Source organism: Epinephelus lanceolatus, chromosome 22 (assembly GCF_041903045.1).
Source record: "Epinephelus lanceolatus isolate andai-2023 chromosome 22, ASM4190304v1, whole genome shotgun sequence".
Taxonomy (NCBI): domain Eukaryota; kingdom Metazoa; phylum Chordata; class Actinopteri; order Perciformes; family Serranidae; genus Epinephelus; species Epinephelus lanceolatus.
In genome coordinates, this window is record NC_135755.1 from 14,392,389 (window position 1) to 14,418,440 (window position 26,052).

General features: G+C 43.4%; 1 protein-coding gene across 4 annotated transcripts in view; it reads left to right on the forward strand.

Moving 5' to 3' along the window:
• svep1 (sushi, von Willebrand factor type A, EGF and pentraxin domain containing 1) overlaps positions 1-26,021 on the forward strand; it is a 137,329-nt gene extending 111,308 nt beyond the window's left edge. Inside the window, exons 34-49 of one of the 4 annotated variants that reach the window (XM_078164866.1) lie at positions 2,377-2,461; positions 2,603-2,794; positions 3,967-4,134; positions 4,224-4,896; positions 5,288-7,992; positions 8,527-8,761; positions 9,243-9,398; positions 9,962-10,025; positions 11,104-11,277; positions 11,405-11,581; positions 13,269-13,451; positions 15,032-15,202; positions 17,055-17,150; positions 18,045-18,140; positions 21,386-21,479; positions 25,723-26,021. In XM_078164866.1, coding sequence (XP_078020992.1) covers positions 2,377-2,461; positions 2,603-2,794; positions 3,967-4,134; positions 4,224-4,896; positions 5,288-7,992; positions 8,527-8,761; positions 9,243-9,398; positions 9,962-10,025; positions 11,104-11,277; positions 11,405-11,581; positions 13,269-13,451; positions 15,032-15,202; positions 17,055-17,150; positions 18,045-18,140; positions 21,386-21,479; positions 25,723-25,753 — 5,300 coding nt within the window. In that variant the 3' untranslated portion in view covers positions 25,754-26,021. The remainder of the gene's footprint in view (positions 1-2,376; positions 2,462-2,602; positions 2,795-3,966; positions 4,135-4,223; positions 4,897-5,287; positions 7,993-8,526; positions 8,762-9,242; positions 9,399-9,961; positions 10,026-11,103; positions 11,278-11,404; positions 11,582-13,268; positions 13,452-15,031; positions 15,203-17,054; positions 17,151-18,044; positions 18,141-21,385; positions 21,480-25,722) is intronic. The other 3 variants (XM_078164867.1, XM_033609810.2, XM_033609811.2) reach the window with 3 other exon arrangements.
• Positions 26,022-26,052: the final 31 nt, after the last annotated feature.

Genomic DNA, 26,052 nt, shown 5'->3' on the forward strand with positions numbered 1-26,052 from the left:
GTTTTTGCTCACAGCCTCTTGCTAAATAGAGATGCAGTTTCACACAGTTTCATGGTGGTTATTTATGGAACAGAGCATGAATGTCCCAGGTTGCATAAAACATACATGTACATAAAAGGGACTCATTACTATTGTGGCCATTAAACTGCTCTTTATTCTATATGATAAAGGAGTTTCCTTATCAAAGCCTCCAGCTATTAGAGCCAGTAGCATCTGATTAACACACAAATGCAGCTACACACATGTAATCGCAGTCTTTTATTGATATGCAGATAGCAGAGGTACTGACACACTTCAGGAAACACACACAGAGGCACACACACAGGTAATGTGTATGCATACACACACACACACACACACACACACACACACACAAGCAAATAGTACAGACGTATGCAAACACAAATACACACCCATGTCCACTTTTCACAAACACACACATTATGCAAAGCGCTATGAAGGGGTGATTATATATGCAGCTGTCTTTTTGTCTTCCACTGTGCAGTAGCTGAAAGGCCTGACCACTGCAGCACCTCCATCTTGGCTCGAGGCCACATTCTTCCTCATAGAGAAAGAGGAACTGACTTGCTCAGCACCCGCAGGCTGTGTTACACTCAGCCCATATCGGCTGTTGATTGTCATATTGAAAGTGCAGTGATTACAGCTGAGAGTGAAGTTGTGTGTCATCTGAAATATAGGAAGCAGCTGTGTGATGTTTTTTGGCAAAGTCAAAGAAGTTGACTTTCAGTTTGACTGTTTTCCTCCAACAAAAACAAAAACAGGAGTTGAATAATTGATGTTGTTGCATCAGAGGACACACTAATGGCTCAACATGTGGCTACAGTGTTGAGGTTTTTTGCAAGCACACACCGAGTCAGTTGCATCATTGTGTGAGGTGGAAAATCTCCATTGTCCATTGCTGTTAAGGAGTGCAAACGCAGCACTGGTACCTAAGAATTGAAAGTACGATGTAGAGTCTGTATGGCTGGGAGAGTCAGTGGTGCAAGGTGCAGAGCATGTGAGCCGAGTGGAGTGGTGAAAATTTCTGCTCCTCTCTCATGCTCCCCTGCTTAAAGCTGCTGTAGGCCGCTCCTCTCAGTGTCGCTCTGTGCTCCGATTTCACCCAGCTTGACTCAGATTGCTCATCGCTTGCTCCGTTTCTTTTTGAAAGTACTGTGTAAGCTCCATTGTTGAGCTCCCAGCAGCCGATTTTTCACAGAGAATAGTGTGTGTGCGCATACACAGATGCATTCTGGGTCGAGCATGCTTTGAACTTATGGTGTGAGCATTACCTGAGTGAAAAACTTTACATTAAAAAAAAAAAAAAAAAGAAGAAGAAGTGCTATTTTCATGTGAAAACCGTTGTATGATGTCTTCTGTGACCTTTTCAAGCCTGAGAAGATAACCTTGATGATCATGTTTATCTCTGCCTGTTTTAACTGGTTATTTATGTCTTAATAAGCACCCTGTTGACTTTTACACAAAAGTCATAAAGACAGTCTTACTATGGTAAGACCAAGTGACATTCAAATTCAGCAGTTTCAGGATCCTTCCTTGACTTTCAGAAGCACACACAACCTCTCATGCACTTACATGCTCATGCCGCCAGACTGTCTACCACAGCAAAGAACAGAGAAGCTCAGGTTTCCACAAACACAGAGCGAGTGTGACTTCATTTTCTGCTCAGGATACCATTACTCCACGATATCTCTACAAAGCAACTAGATGTTTACTGCTTTACTAATGCTCTGGATGTCATATCCAGCTCCTTGAACAGATATATGAATGTTACATATTCCACGTCTGAAAAGGGATTCAGATTTATAACAGAAAGCCTGTGTCATAAAATGTAGGTGTGGAGTTGGACAGACATAGACAAATACCAGGCAGGGAGGGTATAATTATGGGTAATGTAGGATGCAGTGCTTTTGGAGCTCTTAAAAGTGTCAGGGGGATGTCTCTGCCTCTGCAGCTTTGATACGGGCCTTTCTTGTTAAAAATCTGTTTCTTGTGAGCCCCCTGACTTAATGGAAGTGCAGTATATAATCACTAAAGCACGCTCTTAACTAGTTCTCCTCTTCAGTCACTAATGTCTCTCAGTCACACCCCTTTGGCTTTGATCCACTTAAACACTTTCCTGTAGGGGGGTTAGGGGTAGGGTTAGGGTTAGTCTTTGCCAACGTCTAATCTATATTTCATCAATAACACTGACAGGTGTCTGTAAACTTGTCTTTCCTCATATAAATGTGTACAGAGGTTCCTCACTCTGAAGATAAAGGTTGCTACACTTGCATTTAGTCATATTATGATTTCTAGTGGAATACTAAATGATAGAAAAGAGCAGTTACTAATCATGTCCGTGATGTTGCACTGTAGCCCTCTCCTGCCCGACACCAGTCGTCCCAGAGAACTCCGTCATGAAGGGAGACAACTTCACCTATGGAAGCAAGGTGACTTTCAGGTATCATTTGCATCCCGTACAACACCATGTTGTAATGATAACAGTGGGAGACATGACAAAAGGTGTTACAAACATGTCAAATAAAACATTACAAGCTTAGACTTTCCTGTTAACCTCTGTGTCTGTTTTCTTTCACCTCAGCTGTATGAAGGGCTTCCTGCCGCAGATTCCCTATGAGTTCCAGTGTCTCCCTAGTCAGAGGTGGAGCGGGTCACCACAAGTCTGTCACCCAGTGACCTGCGGGGGGCCTCCAACTGTGGAAAACGCTGTCTACACGCTCAACACAAACACATACCAGTCCACTGTCACATATACCTGTGCTGAAGGATACAGGTATGGATACATTACTGTCAACTGCAATGCTCACTATGGAAGTCCATTTCTGCCAGTGTGACGGAAAAATAAAAGATCCTGTAAGTAAATAAAATGAGAAACTTTATCAAAATAATGACGTAGTATCTCAAAATAACAATTTAATATCTTAAAATACTGACTTAGTATCTCACATTATTAACTTTATGTCCCAGAATAGTGACTTAGTTATGAGTTAGTATCCTAAAATAATGAGTTAGTATCTCATAATCATGAGTAAGTATCTCAAAATAATGACTTTGTATGTCAAAATAATGAGGTAGTATCTCAAAATATTGACTTAGTATCTCAAAATATTCATTTTATGTCCCAAAATAGTGACTTGGTTATGAGTTAGTATCCTAAAATAATGAGTTAGTATCTCATAATCATGAGTAAGTATCTCAAAATAATGACTTTGTATGTCAAAATAATGAGGTAGTATCTCAAAATATTCATTTTATGTCCCAAAATAGTGACTTGGTTATGAGTTAGTATCCTAAAATAATGAGTTAGCATCTCATAATGACTTTGTATGTCAAAATAATGAGTTAGTATCTCATAATCATGAGTAAATATCTCACAATAATGACTTTGTATGTCAAAATAATGAGGTAGTATCTCAAAATATTGCCTTAGTATCTCAAAATATTAATGTTATGTCCCAAAATAGTGACTTGGTTATGAGTTAGTATCCTAAAATAATGAGTTAGCATCTCATAATCATAAGTATCTCAAAATAATGACTTAGTATGTCAGAAATAATGAGTTAGCATCTCATAATCATAAGTATCTCAAAATATTGACTTAGTATGTCAAAATAATGAGTTAGTTTTTCATGCCATTCAATGCCATGATTTGTTGCATAGCAGGTCTTTATGACTTAACAGAATGAAGTTGATACAAAGCTGAAGCAAGAATGAAATTGCCTCAGTGCGTTGTAATTAAACAGCACAAAACAAACTTAGAAATGCACAGGAACTAATGGGGACTACACAATTCACATGACTCACTGCAAAACAGCATGTCTCAACTGTTCTGTATAAATCATCAGTTGTGATTTATTTGTTTCACAGGTTGTCCTCCATAAATCTCTGTGACACTGTGATTGCAGTAGTGTGAGTGTGTAAACTAACTAGTGTGTTGTTGTGAAGACCACAGGGCTCCATGGAAGTGGTTTGTGAAGCGACAGGCGAGTGGAGCCGGCCTGTCCCCCGCTGTGTGAACGTCCTGTGCAGCGAGCCTCCGGCCCTGAGGGATGCCGTGACCGTAGGAGAGAACTTTGAACTGGGAAACAAGGTGCACTATGTCTGCAAAGAAGGGTAAATGTGGTTAAATCTACGCAGTTATTATAGCATGTCAACAAGTAAATTGTTCTGTTAAGCTGTGACATCGTTTGTCTCCTCCACAGCTACACTCTGATTGGCCCAGAGACCAGAGAGTGTCTGCCTAGTGGCCAATGGAGTGACAGCTCTGCCCAGTGTGTCCCCCGCTCCTGTGGCCCTCCGCCCGCCATCGACCATGCTGAACCCTATGAGAGCCACCAGCTGTTTGGAGACACTGCTAACTACTACTGCACTGACGGATACACTGCTGGCAACAACTCTAAGATGGTTTGTAATGCTCAGGGTGTGTGGGCGCCCCCTGATGGCATGGAGGCCCCCCGCTGCATTGCAAACTTCTGCCTACGTCCGCCTGAGCTACCCCATGCGATTTTAGACTCAGTCAACAAACCCAAATACGCCAGCAACACTGAAGTGAGCTATAAATGTGAGGAGGGCTTCATGCTCAACACCACAGCCACGCTGAGATGTCAGATGGGAGGAGAGTGGGAGCCTTCGCCATATGACATCGGCTGTGTGCCGGTGAGGTGCTCCAAGCCTGAGAGCATTGATCGGGGCTATGTGAGCGGAACGAACTATAGTTTTGGAGCTGTGGTGGCGTACAGCTGTGATAAGGGATTCCTGATCCGAGGGGAGAAGAGGAGGACCTGCAAGGCCGATGGAGAGTGGGGAGGGGCTCTGCCTATCTGTGTACCTGTGTCCTGCCCCCCGCCTCCTTCACTCAAGAATGGATACATCCAGGTTAGCCACATGCTGCTTTTAAACTTCGATAACTGTCTCAGAGCTTGGTCTCCATTTTTGATAATATTTGTGTCCAAATTACATCTTTATTTCCAGGAACATGTCCGGAGTTTAATGGGAAAGTGTTAGCTTGGAAGATTTGAGCTTGATGGTGGAAGATGGTGCTATTTCATTATTAATGAGACCATGAAGTTAATGTTCATTCATTCATTCATTAATTTTTTGTAACTGCTTATCATGTTAGGGGTTATTGGGGGTCTAAATGCATATTTAGACCTAGACTTAGAGATCTTTTTAGAGCTACAAAATGATATAAAATCCTCAATATGATAAATAATTAAAAAATTGAGCTGCCCTTTAATAATATATCACTCTGTTTTTTGCACTACAGGGCAGAGGTCGATTCACCTTCAACAGCAAGGTGACATACGCCTGTAATGCAGGATTCAGACTACTTGGTCGTCCGGAGCGAGTTTGCCAAGCCAACCGCCAGTGGACCAACAACGACCCTCCCACCTGCGTCCTTTTGACTTGTGACCCTCCTCCTGACATCATCCATGGACATTACAAGGGGTCTGAATTCCAGGTGGGCCGAAAAGTGCAGTATGTCTGCAATGAGGGTTACGAGCTGGTCGGGGATGCCATCTGGACCTGTCTGAAGTACGGAAGGTGGGATAAGTCAAGGCGTCCTCGCTGCTCACCGGTGCAGTGTCCAGAGCCGCCGCTGGAGGAGAACCACCTGGTCCTGAAGGGCCTGGACTCTGAATCTGGAACAGTGGAGTTATCCTGCGAGGACGGGTACGTCCTTGAGGGGGCGCGGATCCTCCGCTGCACTCCGTCCCAGGAGTGGAACGACACCTTTCCAGTGTGTAAGCAGGTGTTTTGTGGCCCACCTCCTGAAGTATCATTCGGTGGCCCTTCCTCTTCCTCCCCGCCATTCCCTTTTGGCACCATAGTGAGCTACACGTGCATGGATGGTTTTACGTTAAGAAATGAACGCTCTGTGTCCTGTCTAGCCAGCGGGCAGTGGAGCAGTCCTTACCCAGAGTGTATCCCAGTTGAATGCCCTCAGCCTGTGGAGATTTCTAATGGTATTGTTGACGTCCAGGGTCTGATGTACCTCAGCAAAGCACTGTACAGCTGTAAGACTGGATATAATTTGGTGGGCAACTCCACTGTCCTCTGTGGAGAGAAGGGACTCTGGATTGGAGGGGTGCCTTCTTGCCGCCCAATTGAATGCTCAATCCCAAAACAGGTAGCCAATGGAAAGGTCATATATACAAAACTCCAGTTTGGTCACAGTGCCACCTACTCCTGCCGTCGTGGTTATCGTCTTCAAGGTCCAGAGACTCTGAAATGCCTGGCCAGTGGGGAGTGGGACAATGAGTCACCTACTTGCGTGCAGATATCTTGCACCCCACCCCAGCCTATTGAAAGCGGATTCGTAGAGGGCCAGGATCATAGTTTTGGTGTCACCATTTTCTACAGCTGCTTTCCTGGCTTTCAGCTAGTCGGCCAGGACCATTTGACCTGCGAGGAGTTTGGCTGGTCGAGCTCTGTTCCTGTCTGCGTGCCCTCGGACTGCGGCCTGCCTCCTCACATTGACTTTGGGGAATATGTTAGGGTGGGAGGAGGCTCTGACATTGGAACATTAGCCACACCTCTGGACTTGAGCTTCCTTCATGGGACGTTTATTGAGTACCGTTGCCACAAAGGTTACGACCTCACAAACCCCACCAGGCTGGTGTGTCAGGAGGACGGAGGCTGGAATGGCACGGCACCGTCCTGCGTCCCAGCAGAGTGTGAAACACCACCTGGTCCGGAGCACGGCTGGGTAAATGTGACTGATACCTCCCTTGGCAGTATGGTCAAGTATACTTGTGAGGATGGGTATGAGCTGGAGGGCGAGCCTGTGAGGCAGTGTGTGTCAGGTCGACTGTGGACGAATGACGCCCCAGTTTGTCGGCCTGTTTCCTGTGGCGACCCAGGCACTATCGCTAATGGCACAGCTCACGGCGGTGCTTTTGTGTACCCTGAGGTCCTGCACTATGAGTGTAGTCCTGGATTTGTCTTGAAGGGTAGTGACACTATCGCCTGTCAGGCAGATGGAAAGTGGAATGGGCTTAAGCCTCGGTGTGAGCCAGTATCTTGCGGTCCTCCTAAAGTTCCCAGTGACATTGCTTTTAAAGGAGAAGAGTACAGCTATAATGATGAAATAGAATTGAGCTGTCAGCCCGGTTTCCTCTTACAAGGGAAATCTATCAGTGTTTGTCAGGCTGATGGCACCTGGAGCCATGAGTCTCCTACCTGTGTACCTGCCCGCTGTGGCAAACCCTCGCCAGTATCTAACGGGCGTGTGTTGGGGTCAGAGTTTGGCCTCAACAGCAAGGTAAACTATGAATGTGATGAGGGATACACACTTAACGGAAATCCAACACGTATTTGTCAGTCCAACGGACATTGGGACAAACCTGCTCCTCGCTGTGACATCATAAGTTGTGATCCACCTGAGGACATCAGTCACGGCTTCCTGAACGGCTCCAGCTTCAACTACGACGACGTGGTGGAGTACGTCTGCTTCGATGGCTACGAGGTATTTGGGGATCCCATCCTGCGGTGCTCCGCTCAAGGCATCTGGGTGGGCGCGGTGCCTCAGTGTCGGCCCTGCGTCTGTGCCCTTCCCGTGGTGAAATTCGGGGTGGTTCTGGGTCGCAACCGTGCCTGCGGAGACCGAGTGCACTTCCAGTGTGACGACGGCTACAAGCTGCTGGGTCCCTCTCAGGCGGTGTGTGAGAAGGGAGGGGTGTGGAGCCCCGGTGTGCCTGTGTGTGGCCGGGGAAGGTGCAGTGTCGCCCCGCCTACAGTTCCTAACGCTGTCCTGCAGGGCGGCAGTGCCACCTTCCCAGACACAGTTATATACAGGTGTCGGCCCGGCTACCAGCCAAAGGGGTACCCACACCTCTCCTGTGGAAGAGATGGCAGGTGGGGGGAACCCAGGATCAGCTGTGAGCCTATGAGCTGTGGAAAACCTCCAACTGTCGCTCATGCTCAGGTGGTGGGAGACGCCTTCACCTTCCCAAACCAGATCACATACAGGTAAATATTGTAATTATTAACCATTTGTGACAAAACTATCCACCACAGTGCTTTAGGGTTGGGCAACGTGACAGTATGGAGCAAGGGACGGTAGAAATGTGTCCACTAGTAGAGACTTGGCAATACTGTTTATACTCTGGGAGCTATATTCAAGGTTATGTGGCAGATTAGTGCTGGATTCTCGCATGATCTCATGATTCTCATGTGATCTTATAAATCCAGCTACCTCGCAAGGTAATGTGATTTGGGCAGACATGGAGGAGGAGAGTGAAGCTGCAAATACAGAAACCTTTAACACTTGAAATGTTTGTTCTCGGGAACTTTAAAGGCGTCCATTTTGAAAGGATTTCATTTTTACTGTTTTAGTAACACCACTAATGTATCATTAGTAATGATGATTGATCTCTGCACCATATATTTTTCAAACTTATTTAAGATCCATATTAAAGACTAACTGCTTTGTGGTGGACGTTACGTTTCTCTCATGTACGTCCCCTTGTCTTCACTTTCCTGTGTTTCCCTCTGGCTCTCCAGGTGTGAGGATGGGTACAGTCTAGCCACACAGACAGCCTCCCTCTCCTGCCAGAGTGACGGCACCTGGTCCAAACACAGCATTCGGTGCAGCCCCACCCCCTGCCCGCTCCCCACCAACTTCTCCATCCCCCATCTGGTCGTCACTGGGAAGGAGCTCACTCCTGTCGGGGGCACGGTCACCCTCTCCTGCCCTCCTGGTCTCCACCTGCAGGGGTCAGCACTCGCTGAGTGTCAGGTAGGAAAGGTGTTGGTCAATTATTTATTTGGGTCTCAGATTCTTAATCCTAATGTGACTACCTGTTTGATTAATGGTTAACAGGATGTTCTTGGTCCTTTTATGTGCATACAGTGAAGCTGTTTTGACAAATAACTGGCATAACTTTTAAATAACTGGCAAGAGATTTAGATAAGTGCAGATGTTTCAGTCTGTTTGCTGTTACAGACTGATTGAGTATAGTGTTTAAAATGTTGTCCATGGTCACAGAGATCCAAAGAAGTAGCTGTCATTCTTGCTAACCCTCTTCCACACCCCCCATTTGCTTTCGAAATCCTCCCTATATGTAAGGTCTTAAGGCCGCAAGTATGACCATCATGGGTTTGCAGTGACTCATGAGGAAATTCCTCTCTTATCTCTTCTCTTTTCCACTGAACATGTCAATTAGAAACCATCAATAATGTAGCTCTTTCCTGTCCTGTCTGTTGTATCATCTGATCAGCTGGGTGGAGGCTGGGCTCCGAGCATCTCCTCTGTTTCCTGCCAGCTGGTGGTTTGTGCAAAACCCCCTCCTCTTCTTCACGGTGTCACCGAGGGGGACAGCTACAACTACGGAGACTTTATCATGTACTCCTGCCTGCCAGGCTTTGACATGAAGGTACAACTCATCAGCCCACGTTTCCTTTTGTGGAGTTTCACAGCTAAGATTAGAAAACGTGGGTTTATGAATCACCTCCCCTGACAACAAACAAACAAAATTTGGAGATAATAATTTTTCCAGGTTGTCTATTAACTCCTAAAAGATGTAATACAACAGGCGGCTTTATTTCCTCTCCTGCACTGTGCTCTCAGACAACAGGCTGAGCTAACGGCTGACAGTCAGATTACAGAAAGTCACGTGACTTCTCCTCAGCAATCAATGGGAGTGTACGGTTACGGAGCAAACAGAAGGAGCTGAGTCACTCTACTCCTGATAACACTGATACACTGACGACACACACAAAGAAGAGTATCTGCTTTACAGTTGACTGTAAAGCAGATAAACTATTTAAAATGTTAAAAAAAGGTTCATTGTTTTCAGCCTGATGTGAAAAAATCTTTATCACAGATCTTAACTGTATCTTGTTTTCTGTTATTTGCACAGATCGATATGTATACACTTTGTTGCGTTAATCTCATCAGCTGTTATCATATCTTTGTACTTTGTTTTTCTTGTCACAGGGAGACTCTATCCAGACCTGTCAGGGAGACAGAACATGGAGCGGCACGCAGCCAGTGTGTGTTGGTAGGTTTGTTTACATGAGGGACGGACCATGAAATGTCTTTAAGAATATCAAATACTCAATCTTATTGTTGTGAATCTTGTCTTCTGGAGCGTGCATTACGAGTGTTAAACCTACAAAGACAGGACACATCGCACACATTGGCTATTTGCACAATTTTAGGTATTTTTTAGCGATGTTTAACAGTGACATAAATACAGGGGACAACAAACTTGTGCTCATCTGCGCACTAATTGGCGTATACATCTTAAAATGAGGTGTGGTCAGGCGCCTCGTTGGTTTATTGCTAGTTTTAGGCAGCAGAAAGTGATTACACCATTGACCAAATATAAACCTGGTGTAAAATGGCAGAATGGCGCAGTATTTTCCTGCAGTTTAAAGGGCGCTTTAATGCATTAAATTTGACAAATTACACACCAATTTTTCAGGTATTTGCAGGTTAAATAGAGCGATAAATAAAGGCTGCTTAATTAAGATGGTAAGATGTGATCCATATGCTTACTACACACGCAGGAACACGTGGATAGGTGCGGTGGGTGAAATAATACATCATTAATGAGGAAAGTTTTAATTACTTTCTTTGAAATGTGAACAGAGCAAAGCTGAAAGTTTATTCCTCTGTCAGGTTTATAACTACAGTTTTTAGTTTTGATGCTCCAATGTCCCACAATATTTTCTGCACTGACATTACTGCTCCTAACGCAGACACAGCAAACTGACATCAAAGAACTAGTGGCAACAAAGGCTGACTGTTGTGTCACCTCATGCCAAAAGGTTGCACAAAAACACACCACAAAGACTACAGCCAATGGCCAGCTAGCATGTGCATTCTGTGAGTGTGTGAGAGCAAAAAACTCGCCACACCAGCCAGGCGGCGGCTGTCTGTATTTCTCAAACGCAGATTATATGCCATTCAACTAGCATACATAGAGTTGAAGACGCCCTAAATGCACTTTAGGCCACGCACTGTAGGGCTTATAGAATTCCTCATGATGTTGTGCAACCTGTTCATTACACTGTGCACACATACATCAATCCCACCACACCTTTGTTGTAAATGCACGTCTATTGTCTCCTCAGCCCAGTCCTGTGGGTCTCCACCCTCAGTACAACATGCACAGGTCCAGATGACAGGAGACACTTACTTACACAATGCCAGTTATGTATGTAATGCCGGCCTGCAGATTGTTGGCTCCAAGACTCTTGTGTGTCTGGCCAATGGCACATGGAGCCTGCCAGCACCTACATGTGAAGGCACTGAGGATGGCCAGTGAGCCATGGATTAAAAGTTTATTTGTTGACAGCTCTACCTGCATGTAGTGCTCATGTACGAGATTTTCTGAATCATGATTTAACTGTCCGTCATTTTCTCTCACGTCAGTGGCCAAAGGCTGCGACAGCCCCAAACAGATGCTGAACGGTAAAGTCCAAGAGCACAACTTGATCACAGGACGCGCTGTGGAGTTCCAGTGTGATAAAGGCTACAGCCTGGTGGGAGATTCACTCGTGGTGTGTATGGGGGGCAACGCCTGGAGCTCCACTTTTCCCACCTGCCAACGTGAGAGACAGAGACACACAGAAACATGCATGCAAAGTACAGGGGAAGTTTAACAGATGTGAAATGACTGATTACATTTACTCCCACCTACAACTGTGGCTTCCTGTTAGGTTTGACTTCTTTCTTTAACAGTTGCTAAATCATACATTCCTGTGCACTTGGCCAACATTTGCAACACCGTGTGAACAAAGCACCCACTTAAAATTCTTTGCAACATCACTGAGTTTAATAACCTGTTTTACAGCACAGCCGTGCCGCAAACTGGTCTGTGAGTCAGAGTTCAGTGAAACGTAGACATTTATAGTCTTATGTCAGGATATGTGTAAATATGAAACCTACAGTGTTTATCATCTGAGAAACATTTACGTGCAGCAAATTAGTTTGATTCAAAAGAACCTCCTTTATATGTCAAAAACATATCTGAATAGAAATAATGCTGCTGTCAAAAACATCTTGAGCACATAAAATACATTTTTTTGAATATACTGTTGACACCAAACGTGTATATCTGTGCCCAACAGACAACAGCAGGTATAGCAGCACACAGTAACAGCAGTCAATAACAACAGTATACAGATGGGGCAGATAAAGTAACTGAAACTAAATGGAAACTCTTTGCACACAATGCAGTCTTGCTCTGCAGTGAATACCGTCTTTGTGAAACACTCGTGGAGCAGCAGAGCGTACTCCGGACACTGACTGAGATGGAGCAGCACAGCGCCAAGCAGTATAACAGACACTTAACCATTCGTAATTCATATAGAAATGCTCTGTTCTTGATTTGATTTTAATCACCTCGTGTTGTGTGACCAATAAAAATGAAAGCGTGAAAGAGCTTGTTTTGAAGTTCTGCACTTAACAATAACACAACTTGCGGTCCTTTCAGAACGGACCCACGACCCACCAGTTGGGAACCACTGTGATATATGAAAAGAACTTGTAGACATTAAAAAAAAGTCTAAATCAATCAGAAGATCGGAGGTTCGATCCCGGCTCCTCCAGCCTGCATGCTGAAGTATCCTTGGGCAAGATATTGAACTCCAAATAATCCCCGATGTCAGTGTGTGAGAGCGTGTGAATGGTTACTGAGTAGCAGGTGGCACCCTGTATGGCAGCGTCAGCCACCAGTGTGTGAATGGGTGAATGTGACTCAGTAGTGTAAAAGTGCTTTGAGTGGTCAAGATGACCAGAAGGGTGCCACAGAGGTGCAGTCCATTTACCATTCACACACCCTGGCATGATGTCAGCTAACATTAGTTATAACATTTTGTTTTTGTGTTAAGTGTTGTCAAAAATATTGATTTATTTATACATATTGAATCTGAATATTTGAAATCAGTTTTGCGTAATCGAGGAGGTGTCATAAACGGAGGGGGTTACACAGTCCACCACAGAAATAAATACGGAAAATTACGGACTACATTGATTACCTACAAACTTTTGCTCTGTTATTACAGACATTTGTTTTTACCTAAAAAACGTCAACTTGTATGCCTTCAATGTCAATTTGGTGTCAAAAATAGAATGATATATTCATAAATTTTAAGGTACTGTATTGAAGTTAGGAATCCCAGTATCGTGACAACACTAGTAAACATTTAGGAAATAATACTGCTCACAGATTCAGTGTGTCAACTGGATAACGAAACTTCATCAGCCAGTAATCCGTCATGTGTGCTCCTTGCAGCGAGGTCTTGCCCGGCTCCTCCTGGCTGGAGGGACGACGGCAGCAGGAACGGATCCCAGCAGGAGTTCCGTGTTGGACAGTCGGTCCCCATCACCTGTCCCAAAGGTCAGCAGGTGAAGGGCAGCGGCACCATCACCTGCAGGCCAGACCTGACCTGGAGCCCCATCAGCTCCGTGTGTGAAAGTAGGTATTTGATTTAAAGGAGAAAATAATGTATGTCCTCTTTGGTAAAGCTTTACTGCAAATGTACAGTATGTCTTTTATTTAAAACAAGTTTAAAATCGCAGACCTAAAAGATGTGACCACGTAGTCCGTCCAGTTACAAAGCCTGGCCCCTAGTCTTGACAGATAATCGATTTCTCAGTTTAATTATATATATGTTTAAAAAAAGTTTACTGTTTAAAATTCAACTGCTATCTTCTGTTTCTGTCATCTTTGATAGTAAAGTTTTGTTTCTGCCTACCCCAACTTTAATGATCTTGTTCAGTATAGTGTTTCCATATTTCCTTGATCAGCTTCACGTGATTTAGTTGTGTTTGGGAAAATCAATCAAATGTAACTATCAGGGTGTCAATATGTACTCAAACTAGCACATGGTGTCGTAATTCATGAGATAATTCAAAATTGTGAATGTGATGTTTCATAGCTCTGCATGCCTCTCTCTACACCTCTCTGCTCGCGCATGGCTGTGGGCTCAAATCCGTCAGCTGAAGTCCCTCTGTTGTTGACTCTCTCATCGCGCTTTTATCAAAACAAACGGGGCTGCATCAAACACTGTTGGTGTCCTGTATGCTGGAATAATTACGGGCACCTCTGCAGCTTCTATGGCAACCTTTGTCACATAATCCTCTGATCTTTCTTGCGTGCAGTTGTCCTGAATATGCATCACAATGGTGCTTACGTTGCCATGGCTCGTTGTTTGTGTTTGCATGGTGTTCATTTTCCTGTGCATGTTCACTGCAATCCTTTTAGTCCTGTTTCAGCCCCGAGGGGTCGTCCACCAATTGTCCAGCCCCAAAGTATCTGACACATTTGGATATTTTGCATGAAATTCGCTGTCTTCACGGGTAATGACAGACACAGAAAACACAGCTTGATTTCACTCAGTGGACACAGATTTCTTATTCTGCAGTGCACAATTTCCTATTCAGTATTCTTTTTAAGATAAACAAGGGGTGGACAAAATAACAGAAACACCTTGCAATACAATATAGAAGCTCCACGAACGCACCAGTTTTCTGGAGGCTCAGTTTTGGAGGCACCTGACTTTGAAGTCATCAAGAATGTTCCTAATTTTTTGATTCTTCATTCACCAGAGGCATGTGAGAAAAACGAAGTTTTATTCACGCGTGAGTAATTGATACACACATTTTTGATACACAAATGATCATTTGGGGGGTTAAGTATTTCTTTAGGATAGAGGCACAATTATAGGCCTCAAAAACTGAGCAAAGAGTCGAATAAAGACTCATGGAAAGACTTTACGAAAGCATTAAACATTATAAGCTGCTATTGTGCTGTACACTGCAAGGTGTTTCTTCTATTTTGTGCACTCCCTGTAGACTTGCAACTCTCGTCTTTGCTCAAACAGAAGATTGATATGCTCATCGGCTTTTAAGGCCACACAATAAAGGCACCTGTTGTTAATTTATTTGACCTGTTATTTAAAGATTTAAAAAGTAGTCAAGGCAGAAGACAGACAGAAGAGACGACAGACGTGTAGTGAGTAACTCGTGGGTCGTTCCATCTGGGCTGTTGTACAGGGGTGTCCTGTGGCCCCCCCCTCCACGTGGCCAATGGGGTGGTGCGGGGGGCGGTGTTCCAGTTCGGTGACGTGGCCGTGTACTCGTGTTTTGGCGGCTACGCCATGGAGGGCGTTGGAAGGAGCAGGTGTCTGGAGAACGGCACCTGGACGCCGCCTCCCACATGCAGAGGTAGAGAGAACACGCCTCTGTGTTTAACAGAAGGGACTCTCCCTTTTTCCCAGGACACTTCCTGCTTCCTCCCTTTTGCAACATGATGCCGTGCTGCTTTTCCGCTTTTTAAAATCTTCTCTGGACTGCTCCTCCTCACCCTCAACAGATACAGTGCTCTCTGGAGGTTATTAACGTCTCTGTGCCTGCTCTCTCTGTCCTCTCATGCCTACTCATACTGGGTTTACACCAGCTGCATGTGTACAATATGTGGAAGTATGAGCCAAGGAAGTATTGCTATTGGTTCTTTTTTCCTCATTACTAGTTAAAGGGATAGTTCAGATTTTTTTAAGTGGGGTTGTATGAGGTACTTATTCATAGATAGTGTATTACATACAGTAGATGTCAGTCAGCACACCCCCAATCTGGAGAAGCAGGCTGGAGTACGACATGGAAGCTAAACAATCTTGTGATGTGGAGGGATCAGCAACAAAATTTATTTTAGCCAGCAAAAAAAAAACAATATCAGTTTATGTGCATGTTGTATTAGGAGTATCACCACTGCTTTACCTGAGTGTCAGACAGTGATTTGTAGCTGGAAAGTGGAGCAGTTTCTCTTTTCAGAGCCAGACTCCAATTTAGAGTCACCAATTATCCTGCATGTCCTTGGACTGTGGGAGGAAGCCAGAGCACCTGGAGAAAACCCGCGCCGACTCCGCACAGAAGGGTTCGAACCCCCCACCCCAGGCTTTTTAATCAGGAACCCTCTTGCTGTGATGCAACAGTGCTAACAATTGCACCGCCGTGCCACCAGCGCCTGTGTTCAGCGAGCTTAAATTACTGTTTTTTTGGTCAATGGAGTCTGGTGGCTTTGACAAGAGCATAGATGGGGAACTGAAGCGGTTAACGGCCTCCCCGTCAGAAGGAGGCAAAAATACTCTTATTATGGCATACACTGATATTAACATTTTTTAGGTGGCTAAAATATATTTTGTTGCCGACCCCCATTTTCTGGAGTAGATTGCTTAACTTCCATGTCAGACTCCAGCCTGCTTCTCCAGACTGGGGGCATGTTGACTGACATCTACTGTATGTTATACACTGACTATGGATTAGTACCCTATACAACCCCACTTAAAAAAGTCTGAACATTCCTTTAAGGTTGGGACAAGACATGATTCAGGTAGTCAACCTAAAAAGACCGCACTGTACATAAACCGATTCCTCCTCCTGTGCACTCTAAACGCCATTTTCTCACAGGTGACCGTGTGATTCATATCCAAGTACTCTCTAAAGCCTGGATCCAGCTCTGTTAAAGGACGAAAAACAACTGTCAGTCAAAGAGTTGGTTGGCATTTCGCCTCGAGCACCACAAGCTGAGTGCCATCGAGTTCAGTTATATTGGAGAAAAGGCAGACATCTCTATTGCTGATATCTCTAACACTGGCTTCATTCATGAAATTCAAATGGCCACGTTTTAAATGCAAAAACAGAGCTGGATCCAGGCTAGCCTGTTCCTCAACAGCTGCTGCTGACATTATGCACGTTCCAGTCTACACGTACACACACACACACACACACACACACACACACTCGTGGGTTTCTTGTTGTCTCTGGTAAGGTTGCTCGGAAGAATTTAATCTGCAGTTTGTGAATGCTGCCTTTGTTGTTGTGCATGAGGCTGCTGTACCTGCTTTCCTCTTGTTTCACTGGAAGGCGATTGAATATCTTGCTCCTCTCTATATATGTACACTGAAAGAAGATTTTATAAAGATGTGTCTTTCTACATGTAGAGTATGTGTTTTGTGTGTGTTTCAAGACGCATTCTTATCTAAATTCTACATGCCTTTCTGCGTGTGTGTCGTCTTCTCAGCGGTGTGTTGGCTGCAGTGTCAAAATGGCGGGGTGTGTCAGCGGCCCAACACTTGCTCCTGCCCCGAGGGCTGGATGGGCCGACTCTGTGAGGAGCGTAAGTATTTGATAACCCAAGATTGATCGGTTTACTCTGCTGACATGACCATGACATGATCCTGAGTGTGTTACAAATCAGACACTCACCAACACACAGGAATCAAATCAGCTTGCTGAGCAGGTTTCAGCAGACAACAGTGCACAGAGACAGTCAGAAATAATGGAGGGAAAGGTTGTTTGTCTCCTTGAAACCGAAAGAAAAAACTGTTTTTGTGTGTAAGTGATTAATGGGAACAAGTTTTGAAACTGGTTCAGTATTGAGCGTTAACACTGCAGACAGCAGCCGCAAAACAGTCTGCAACATAACCACTCGGGGCATTTGTGCACCGTCAATTTACATCCTCTAAAAGTGCTTGTGTTTGTCACTGACAGGCTCAGATTGTTGGTCTAAATGTCTGACAACTTGTGGAAAGGATCCCCACAGAGATAGACCATTTTGGTGATGAGGAAGATCCTGTTTGTTTAACCAGAAACAGCCCTGAAATTGCTATCGCCAATTCCACCAGACTCCATTTAAATTCACAGTGACGTATTCATTGTAAAACACACTTCATCGAAAGACGAAAACTAAAGCAGTTGTAAATTGATGGTTAGAACATGCCTAGAATCCTTGCATTGTAGCCTGTTTTGCTGTCTGCAGCACTAACTCTCAATACTGGACCAATGTTTAAAAACCATGGGTAAATCCGGTCCAGGTTATAAAATACTGAAGTTACCCTTTAAGAAGGGTCACTTCTTCATCAGTACAAAGATATTCTTCTTTCTAGCCTGTGGTCACAAAGATCTCAAATTCCCCAACTGAATCCAGTGTTTGGGATTTCAACAAAGACTGCACGGGCAGATGACCTGAAATGATTTCCTGTGTACTCTTCTCTCTCCTCTTTAAAAACAGCTATCTGCATCCTGCCATGCCTGAATGGAGGCCGTTGCGTGGCGCCCTACCAGTGCGAGTGTCCCACTGGGTGGACCGGCACACGCTGTCACAGTGGTGAGTTCATGTGTGAGTCAGTGACAGTGAAGGCTTCACATGTTTAGGCTGAGCAAACCTGTCCACCTACTGTGTGCATTAATAGCACAGTGACGTGGGATGTGAGTGCATATACTAAACAGGATTCCCTTTACGTCACTGTCACTATCACCCTGACCCAACTGACTCAGGGGAGTACGCTACAGTTTTTTTTTTTTTTTAAATATCTACTTGATTATATTCAGCTTTTGAACATTTATAAATAAGTAAATAACAACCTTTAGTGAATAACAATGTAGTCATGTGAGTGAAGTATTAAATGTTCCTTAACTGTAACTTTACTTTAAAAAGTGGGGTAGGCAGTTTAATTTTGGCGTCACTGGGCAAAAATCCCCTCATAAACTTTGAGCACACTGTAATTTAAGAGGACTGAAGGAAAACTAGACTTCTGCACCTCCTCTTGGTTCTGTTTTTAAGCTTTAGAAAAATGTAGGCCATGATGGGAAACTTTGGCCAATCACAGGTCATTTCAGAGAGAGGGTGTTCCTGTTGGCTGTTCTACAAATGCAGATGTGCATGCGCGTCTTTTTGGTGAAAGCCTGATTCAACAGCAGAGAGTCCTGCAGAGGAAGTTGCTATTCCAGCATTGGCAACAACTGCCTACGCTGCAGCGCACCCAAAAACAGGAAGACGGACTTATCAAAAAGAGAGTTTAACAGAAAGTCTGACGATAAAGAAAACAAAACACATGTCAACATCAACGACATGTTTCAGAGTTGGAGAGATAATGTTGCTAATAGTTTAGCCTTCTGCCAACCAGAGCTTAGGGCTCGTGGCTTCATGGCTTCAAGTTCACATTTACGTAGCTAGTTTTAGCTACAGCCTCCGATCACAGTGTGTCCTCTGCCTCATTCCCCGCCGCTAAAGACCACCTTACCAGGAGGAGAGCAGCAACAGCAGCAGCTCAGGAGACAGACTCCCAGTCAGCAGTTGCAGTAACCTGAATTCAGCCAGCACAAACCACAGCTCTGGGGGACTGGACAGCTCCAACTCCCCAGTAAACTTTCTGCTGCTGCTGTTACACAGGTTAGACCCAGTGCTGCACCTGGCAAGCAGTCCACTGTGACGAGGAGCGAGGCGAAGAGACCATGGGGTGGCTAGCTTGCGAATTCTTGTCTCATTTGTGGTCTGATGGCTCTACAATAAAATCAATGTATGGGAAACTCTGGGTCATGTTTTGAAGCGTGTGCATATGCCTGTGGTTGTCTGGTGGGAGGAGCTTAGGGCAGAGAGGGGAGAGCTGCACGAGGAGGGTGTGTTTTCATAATATGCCGTTAGATTTCTGCCTACCTCAGCTTTAAACATTTAACCCTATGGGCCCGAACGACACATAGTACGTCCAAATTCACACCCGTTCTTCTCTGTGGATTTTCGCCGCGACCTTGCGTCATAGCGAGAAGCCACGCATATCACGTGAAACAGCGGAACTGTAGCTTTCCAACAAGGCCAAGCACTTGTCGGTAATCCAGTGTTTTCACAGTGAAAAAAATTGATAAATTTACAATAAAATGATGTATAACAGAGCTTTCATACAGCTCTGCACACACATTACTCTTGGATGGATTACTCGCGAACGCAGGCTCGCACAGAAATGCCACGCATATCACATGAAAGCGCAGGAGCAGAGCTTTCCAGTGATACCACACACATCATTGTGCTGTCATCCCATCACGCTATAAATACAGATCAATTGTCTACAAAATAAAAACCTGACGAATTTCTTTACAACCCATTATACATATGTTGTTATCAGTCACTTCATATAGTGAGGAATATCGTATCTTACCACGTCTTAGGCTTGCGTGTGTTTCTCCCTGTCTATCCACATTTGTAGTCCGGCTTTCAAGATGCAAATATCTCCATATTGTCCAGTTGACACTCCACCAAACTTTGTATGACAAGACAAGCGCACTTCACCTTTGCGCACCCAGACAACTGCAGCCTAATTATGCATGCTGACAGGGCCGTAGTCACCATATACATTGAGGGGGACATGTCCCCCCCCCCCCCCCCCAATGCCCAAAATGTCCCCCCAATATATAACTGAAACTGAAAAACAAATATTATCTTGGAGGACATCATTGCACTTGGTTGACTATTTTTCTATGATCTTAGATGTAAATATTGCATGTTTCCTTCAGATAAACTACAAAATACTGGCAATCATGTCCGCCTGGCACAAACCACATGTTTTGGACAGCTGTGAAGTGACAGAATGTCCCACCATCATGGTTCTTATATTGCCAGATTCCAGAGAGTCTCCCCTTTTCATATATGGCAGAATACGTCAACTTCCAACTTGCTATGCTGAGATACATGTAAAAATGTAAGAATTTAGTAACACGGATTTGTTTTTTTCATTGATATAAAAGTTAATATAAAATACAGGCACATAGAAGGACATAGAATGATGGCAAATCTGGTTAGCCCAGATTGTCCTGAAAAAAAACCGAGATATAGCATGTGTATGTAGCCTTTATAATGACTGTGATATGAGCTTAAAAGTAAAGGCAGTAAAAATACCCCAAAAAGGCCCGGGGCCCATAGGGTTAATGATCTGCTGAATTAATATGATTCTCTCCCAGAAGGCCTTTAGCTGTCAGCGTCCCGAGGCTTTAACATGCCCTCTGTGACAAACCCAGATGAAAGAAGTGTTTAGACTTTTATGCCTGTTATTAGAATTTCCCTTTTCATTTTATTAGTTTAAATGTCTGTGCTTTACTTGTTTGTACTGACAAATGTGTCTTGCTAACCACCAATTTTATCCATCAATTACAGTGTCAGTGAGTTTATAATAAAGGACGGCATGGAGGAGAAAGAGGAGTGAGCACTTAACCATCTGTCTGTCATGACAGTGTGTTGCAGGTTTTATTCTCTGAGAGCTCAAAGCAAACACACTGAGCACGAGATGAGTCAGCACTTACCTTCAAGGGCGCTTCCACCTAAATACTACATTTTTCTCTGCCATCTACATTGTGTCAGATGGTTTTCATGTTGACAAAAGAATTACCTTTACACTCATCTCATTGACGAGAGAAATGCAGTAATGCCAGTATCAACATGTTTATAGAACAGGTCCATAAAATGGATCCTTAATGACGCAGGCAGCATATTTCCTTCTTCCTTAAAGAGCTACTTCCTTATGAGCAACAGCTTGTTGGTTACAGTGGTGATGATGGTGCTGTGTTTTGTGAATGTGTCCACAGCTGTGTGTTCGTCACCTTGTCTGAATGGAGGCAGATGCATCAGGCCGAACAGATGTCACTGCAGTCCAGGGTGGAGCGGACACGACTGCTCCAGGTGATTAGAGAAGGGTTGTTTTTCTATTTCTTTTTTTTTTTTTTTTTACACTTTAGTCAGATTTTCAAGACAAACAAAAAACAATCAAATAAAAAATAAAATATATAAAAATAAAAACGATTGTTTTTCATATATTTAAATAAATAGATAATATTTTAATAAAATACTAGAATAACTTGACTTAATTCTTTCACATCAGTGATAAATGTATTGCTATATAATTTCATTTCAATTATTAAAGGGACAGTTCACCCCAAAATAAAAATAAAAAAATCATATTTTTCCTCTTACCTGTAGTGCTGTTTATCAGTGTAGATAGTTTTGGTGTGAGGTACTGAGTGTTGGAGATGTCTGCCGTAGAGATGTCTGCCTTCTCTCCAACATAATGGAACTAGATGGCACTCAGCTTGTGGTGCTCAAAGTGCCAAAAACATAACTTAAAAAAAACTCAACAGCAATGTCTCTTTCCGGAAATCATGACCTGGTTACTCAAGATAATGCACACACCTTGTTGTGAGCAGTTTCATGTAGGAACTATTTTCTTTCCATTGAATTACACCCATCAACCAATTTTTTTTTTTTACAAACTAACAAACCCTCCTTTTAATCTTTTTGGTCTTGTCAGTGTCTCAAAGGTTTCTCTCTCCCTTTAATTGAGCATTCTGCAGTGTTTGCTGTTTCGGTGCAGCCTCTGTTACCAGAATGAACTGTATTCCCTTTAGTGTTTTTGTCATCTGTGCATCTTTTGCACACATTACATCAATAAATTAGCCCAAACTTGTTGGCTTTCTGCTTGTGGGGCTTTTGTTGCACTTGCTGCACTGCTGTCTGTCTCTCGTCCGCTCACGATGAAACACTATGCACCAGAGACGACGCACAGTAAAGCTCTCTCAGTAAGACTTTCACACTGAGCTGAAACAAGTGCTCATAATTTTGGTGAATATCATAAATAAACATTTGATTTTGCTGTCGTTTATGGCGTGTGGGGTTTTGCTGTGGGCGGGGCTCAGCCTCTGCTCTTACAGACACAGTGTTAACGATGGCTGCACTTGTTGCGCCACTACATGAAACTTTTGTGAGTAAAAACACCTGTGTGACCGCTGACGTTTAACAAAGGTGTGGATCGGGCTGTATATAGCTCAGTACAGCTGATCCTGATCAGTTAAAAAATGGCTTGATGTCCTGATGGCACTTCTTAAGAAACACTGTTGAAACAAGTATAAGTGACTAATCTTTTAGATCATACTTTAAGCTTTGATGTTTTACGTTAATATAATCGCCTATAGTAATGTGCAAATTAAATGGACAGTTAGAGGACAGTTGTCTGAACATGAAAACAAATATTGGGACACACATTTATTGGAAAGCCTGAATCCTACTGGCCCCCCATTTAAACATTTATTGAATATTTACCTTTTTTTGTTGTTGCAGTTTTTGATCGTGCACAATGCAGACACACACAGAATAATCACTCTGCTCCGCGCTCTTCTCTTGTGTGCACAGTCCACACTGTGGGTTGAATAAAAACTAAAACAAATAAGCTTTGCCAGGAGTGTCTTTGTCAAGGGTTTTATTACAAAGTGATGGTGATATCATTCCTGTAACACTCGTTTTCCGTTACTGGCGATCCAATTGAGAGGCCAAATCCTGCAGAGTTCATAAGTTCGTGTGTTCAGGCACCCACAAACCAAACTGATCACTCTTACTGCTCAGTAGCTTCAGAGCTGATGGAGTGGTTTGATGAGGAGGAGTCAAAGAATCATGCGAAGAACAGGAGTCCGAACTTGGATATTAGTGTGCCTGTTGTAAGGTCAGTTGGGGTTGTCAAAAACATTCTGGGAAATCTTAACTTGTATCAACACTGAAAGTGGATTTTTCCATCACTTATGAGTCATCTTAATGGGGAAACAATTACATTTCTGAGCGCAGAAGAACCTGTAAATATTGATGGGTGATATATAGGTGATAGGCAGCAACACTTACTCTTAAAAGAGAGTGTCCAGTGTGTAGGATTTAGGGGGATATACTGGCAGAAATGGAATATTATACAATAAGTATGTTTTCTTTAGTTTATAATCACCTGAAAATAAGAATAGTTGTGTTTTCGTTACCTTAGAATGAGCCGTTTATATCCACGTAGAGAATAGGTCCTTGTCCACAGTGTCCGCCATGTTTCTACAGTAGCCAGGAATGGACAAACCAAACACTCTAGATGGGGCCATTCGCATTTTCCAAGTCGGCCACCATAGTTAGCAGCCCCTCCGCAACGACCAATGTCAGAAAAAAAAAAGATTTTTTTAAAATGTGAAACTACTTTATTCAGTGTTTTTACTGGTTTAAATCACCAGGTCCGTTTGTTTTGGAGAGGAAGGGACCTCCGCGGATAATTCGGCTCCCGGTAAAAACCTTCTGAACATCTGGATCTTAAGTTATCAGAGAAAAAAGGTGAGCACACATTAGCAGGTGCTGGGCGAGCTGCCAAACAGCGTCGGCACTGATTTGTAACGTGAAACTGCTCTATTCAGTGTTTTTAGCGGTTTAAATTCACCGGGTCCGTTTTGTTTCGGAGAGGAAGAGACCTCTGCGGATTATTGATCCTTCACTAAGTCCCGTCCGGACGCAGACTGGCCAATCATAACGTAGCATCGGGCCGGCTCAGACCAGGGTCCGACAACACAGCTGTGCTCCATTGACTGTAATGTAATCGTTTCAGATGTCCTTCATTTTCAGGCTGGTTTTGTGGATTTGGAGCTAAATGTTGTGCCTGGGGCACGTCGTGTATTAATGATACTCGTTACCTGGAGAGGTCGGAAGAAGATATACGTTTCTTCCCTGTTCCAAAACCAAAATCAGACCCTGAAAAGTGTAGGGTTAGCTAGCTAGCTACTGAAGATATAGCCTACTGAATGTATACACATGCTGCTTTTGCTTCGTAATGATTATAACAGTGAAACAAAGACCGACCCTGCTGTACAGGAACCAGTGAAGGGAAGCAGGGAAACTCTGCTCGTATTCAACCAGCTGTGTGTCATCACCGGACGGACACCGTTCATCTGCACACACTGCGATGCCACACAGCTGGTTCAATATCAGCAAAGTTTCCCTTTATATTCATTGTCTTGTGTGGCGATCAGCAGTGATGTGGTGGTTCACTTTGACACTGTGATCTGTAGCCTATAGTTCGGCTTTAGCTTCTAACTATCTTTGTCTTTTTCACCTGTTGTTGCTGCTGAGTCAGTTTGACATCCTGGATATATCCTTCAAACACACACTGTAGACCCCTCTGTCTGCTTCTCTCTGCAATCACTCTTTCATTTCTCCAAAAATATGATAATATTTCTTCAGGGAGTGCAGTTAGTTACAGGGTGGGCTCCATGCTTACTGCGACAGCTTGTCGGACCATCACAAAGGGGCGGGGCTTAGCAAAAGGCCAATTCAGCTCCTGGTAAAAACCTTAACAATGAACACTGAAAGATTCTAACTGGGAGAAGTTACAGCTGGTTGAAATCAGCAGTCCTCACCACTAGATGCTGCTAAATCCACCTAAATCTTACACACTGCTCCTGTAAATGTTGATGGGTAATACAGAGGTGATAGGCGGCAACATGTACTCTTAGACAACGGTGAAAATACTCCACTCTGAGTAAAAATCCTGCATTCAAAACCTTACCAAAGTAAAGGTATACTTTAGGTATCAAAACTAGATGTACTCATTGTGCAGTAAAATGTTCCCTGTCAGTGTTTTGCTTTTATATCTAATGTTTCTGGATTAATATTAGTTACATTAATGTGTATACTGCATTTTACTGCTGTAAATGTGTTAGGTTGTGCTAATTTTTACTCCTTTAAATACTGCTGGGTAGGTTGCAATGCATCATATTCTGTAAGATCATGTTCTGAGAGGTCAGTTTTTCACAGGCCTGTTTTCAGCTTCATGACAACGCAAGTCCACCTCATCCAAGATAAGAGTTTATTATCTTAAGAAGTAGAAGAGTTTTGTCAACACTTAATCTGTCAGTGTATCAGGAAAAACTGGACTGGAAATGATGAGAAATTGTTATTTGAAGAGTAACTAAAGCTGTCAGACATGTAATGGAGTAAAGTGTAGAATATTTGTCTCTGAGATGTAATGGAGTATAAATATAAAGCTGCGTAAAATGGAATTACTGGAGAACAAGCACCTTGATTTCATACTTATGTACAGAACTGACTAAATCACTGTTTGTCTTCTTTGTCTTTGCAGGAAAAGAAAATCAGGTTACTATCACTTCTAAAGGTTCCATTCAGCTCCATGTGAATCATCTTATGAAGGGAATTCTTGTATAGTTAACTGACACACTTGTAAACCATTCATTCTCATCTCTCTGCAAAGGCAAAGCAAGAACCATTTTGTAAAATAAAGCTGTATTTTTTCATATAGAGACTCAACAGTATTAAACATATGCTGCTATATACTTGTATGATGTGTAAAAACTATTGATGTGATTGTCCAATGTATATGTGTAAACTATTCTCACATTTTTATTAAAGCATAAAATACCATTTCATGCTCTTGTGCTGATCAGATTTGTTG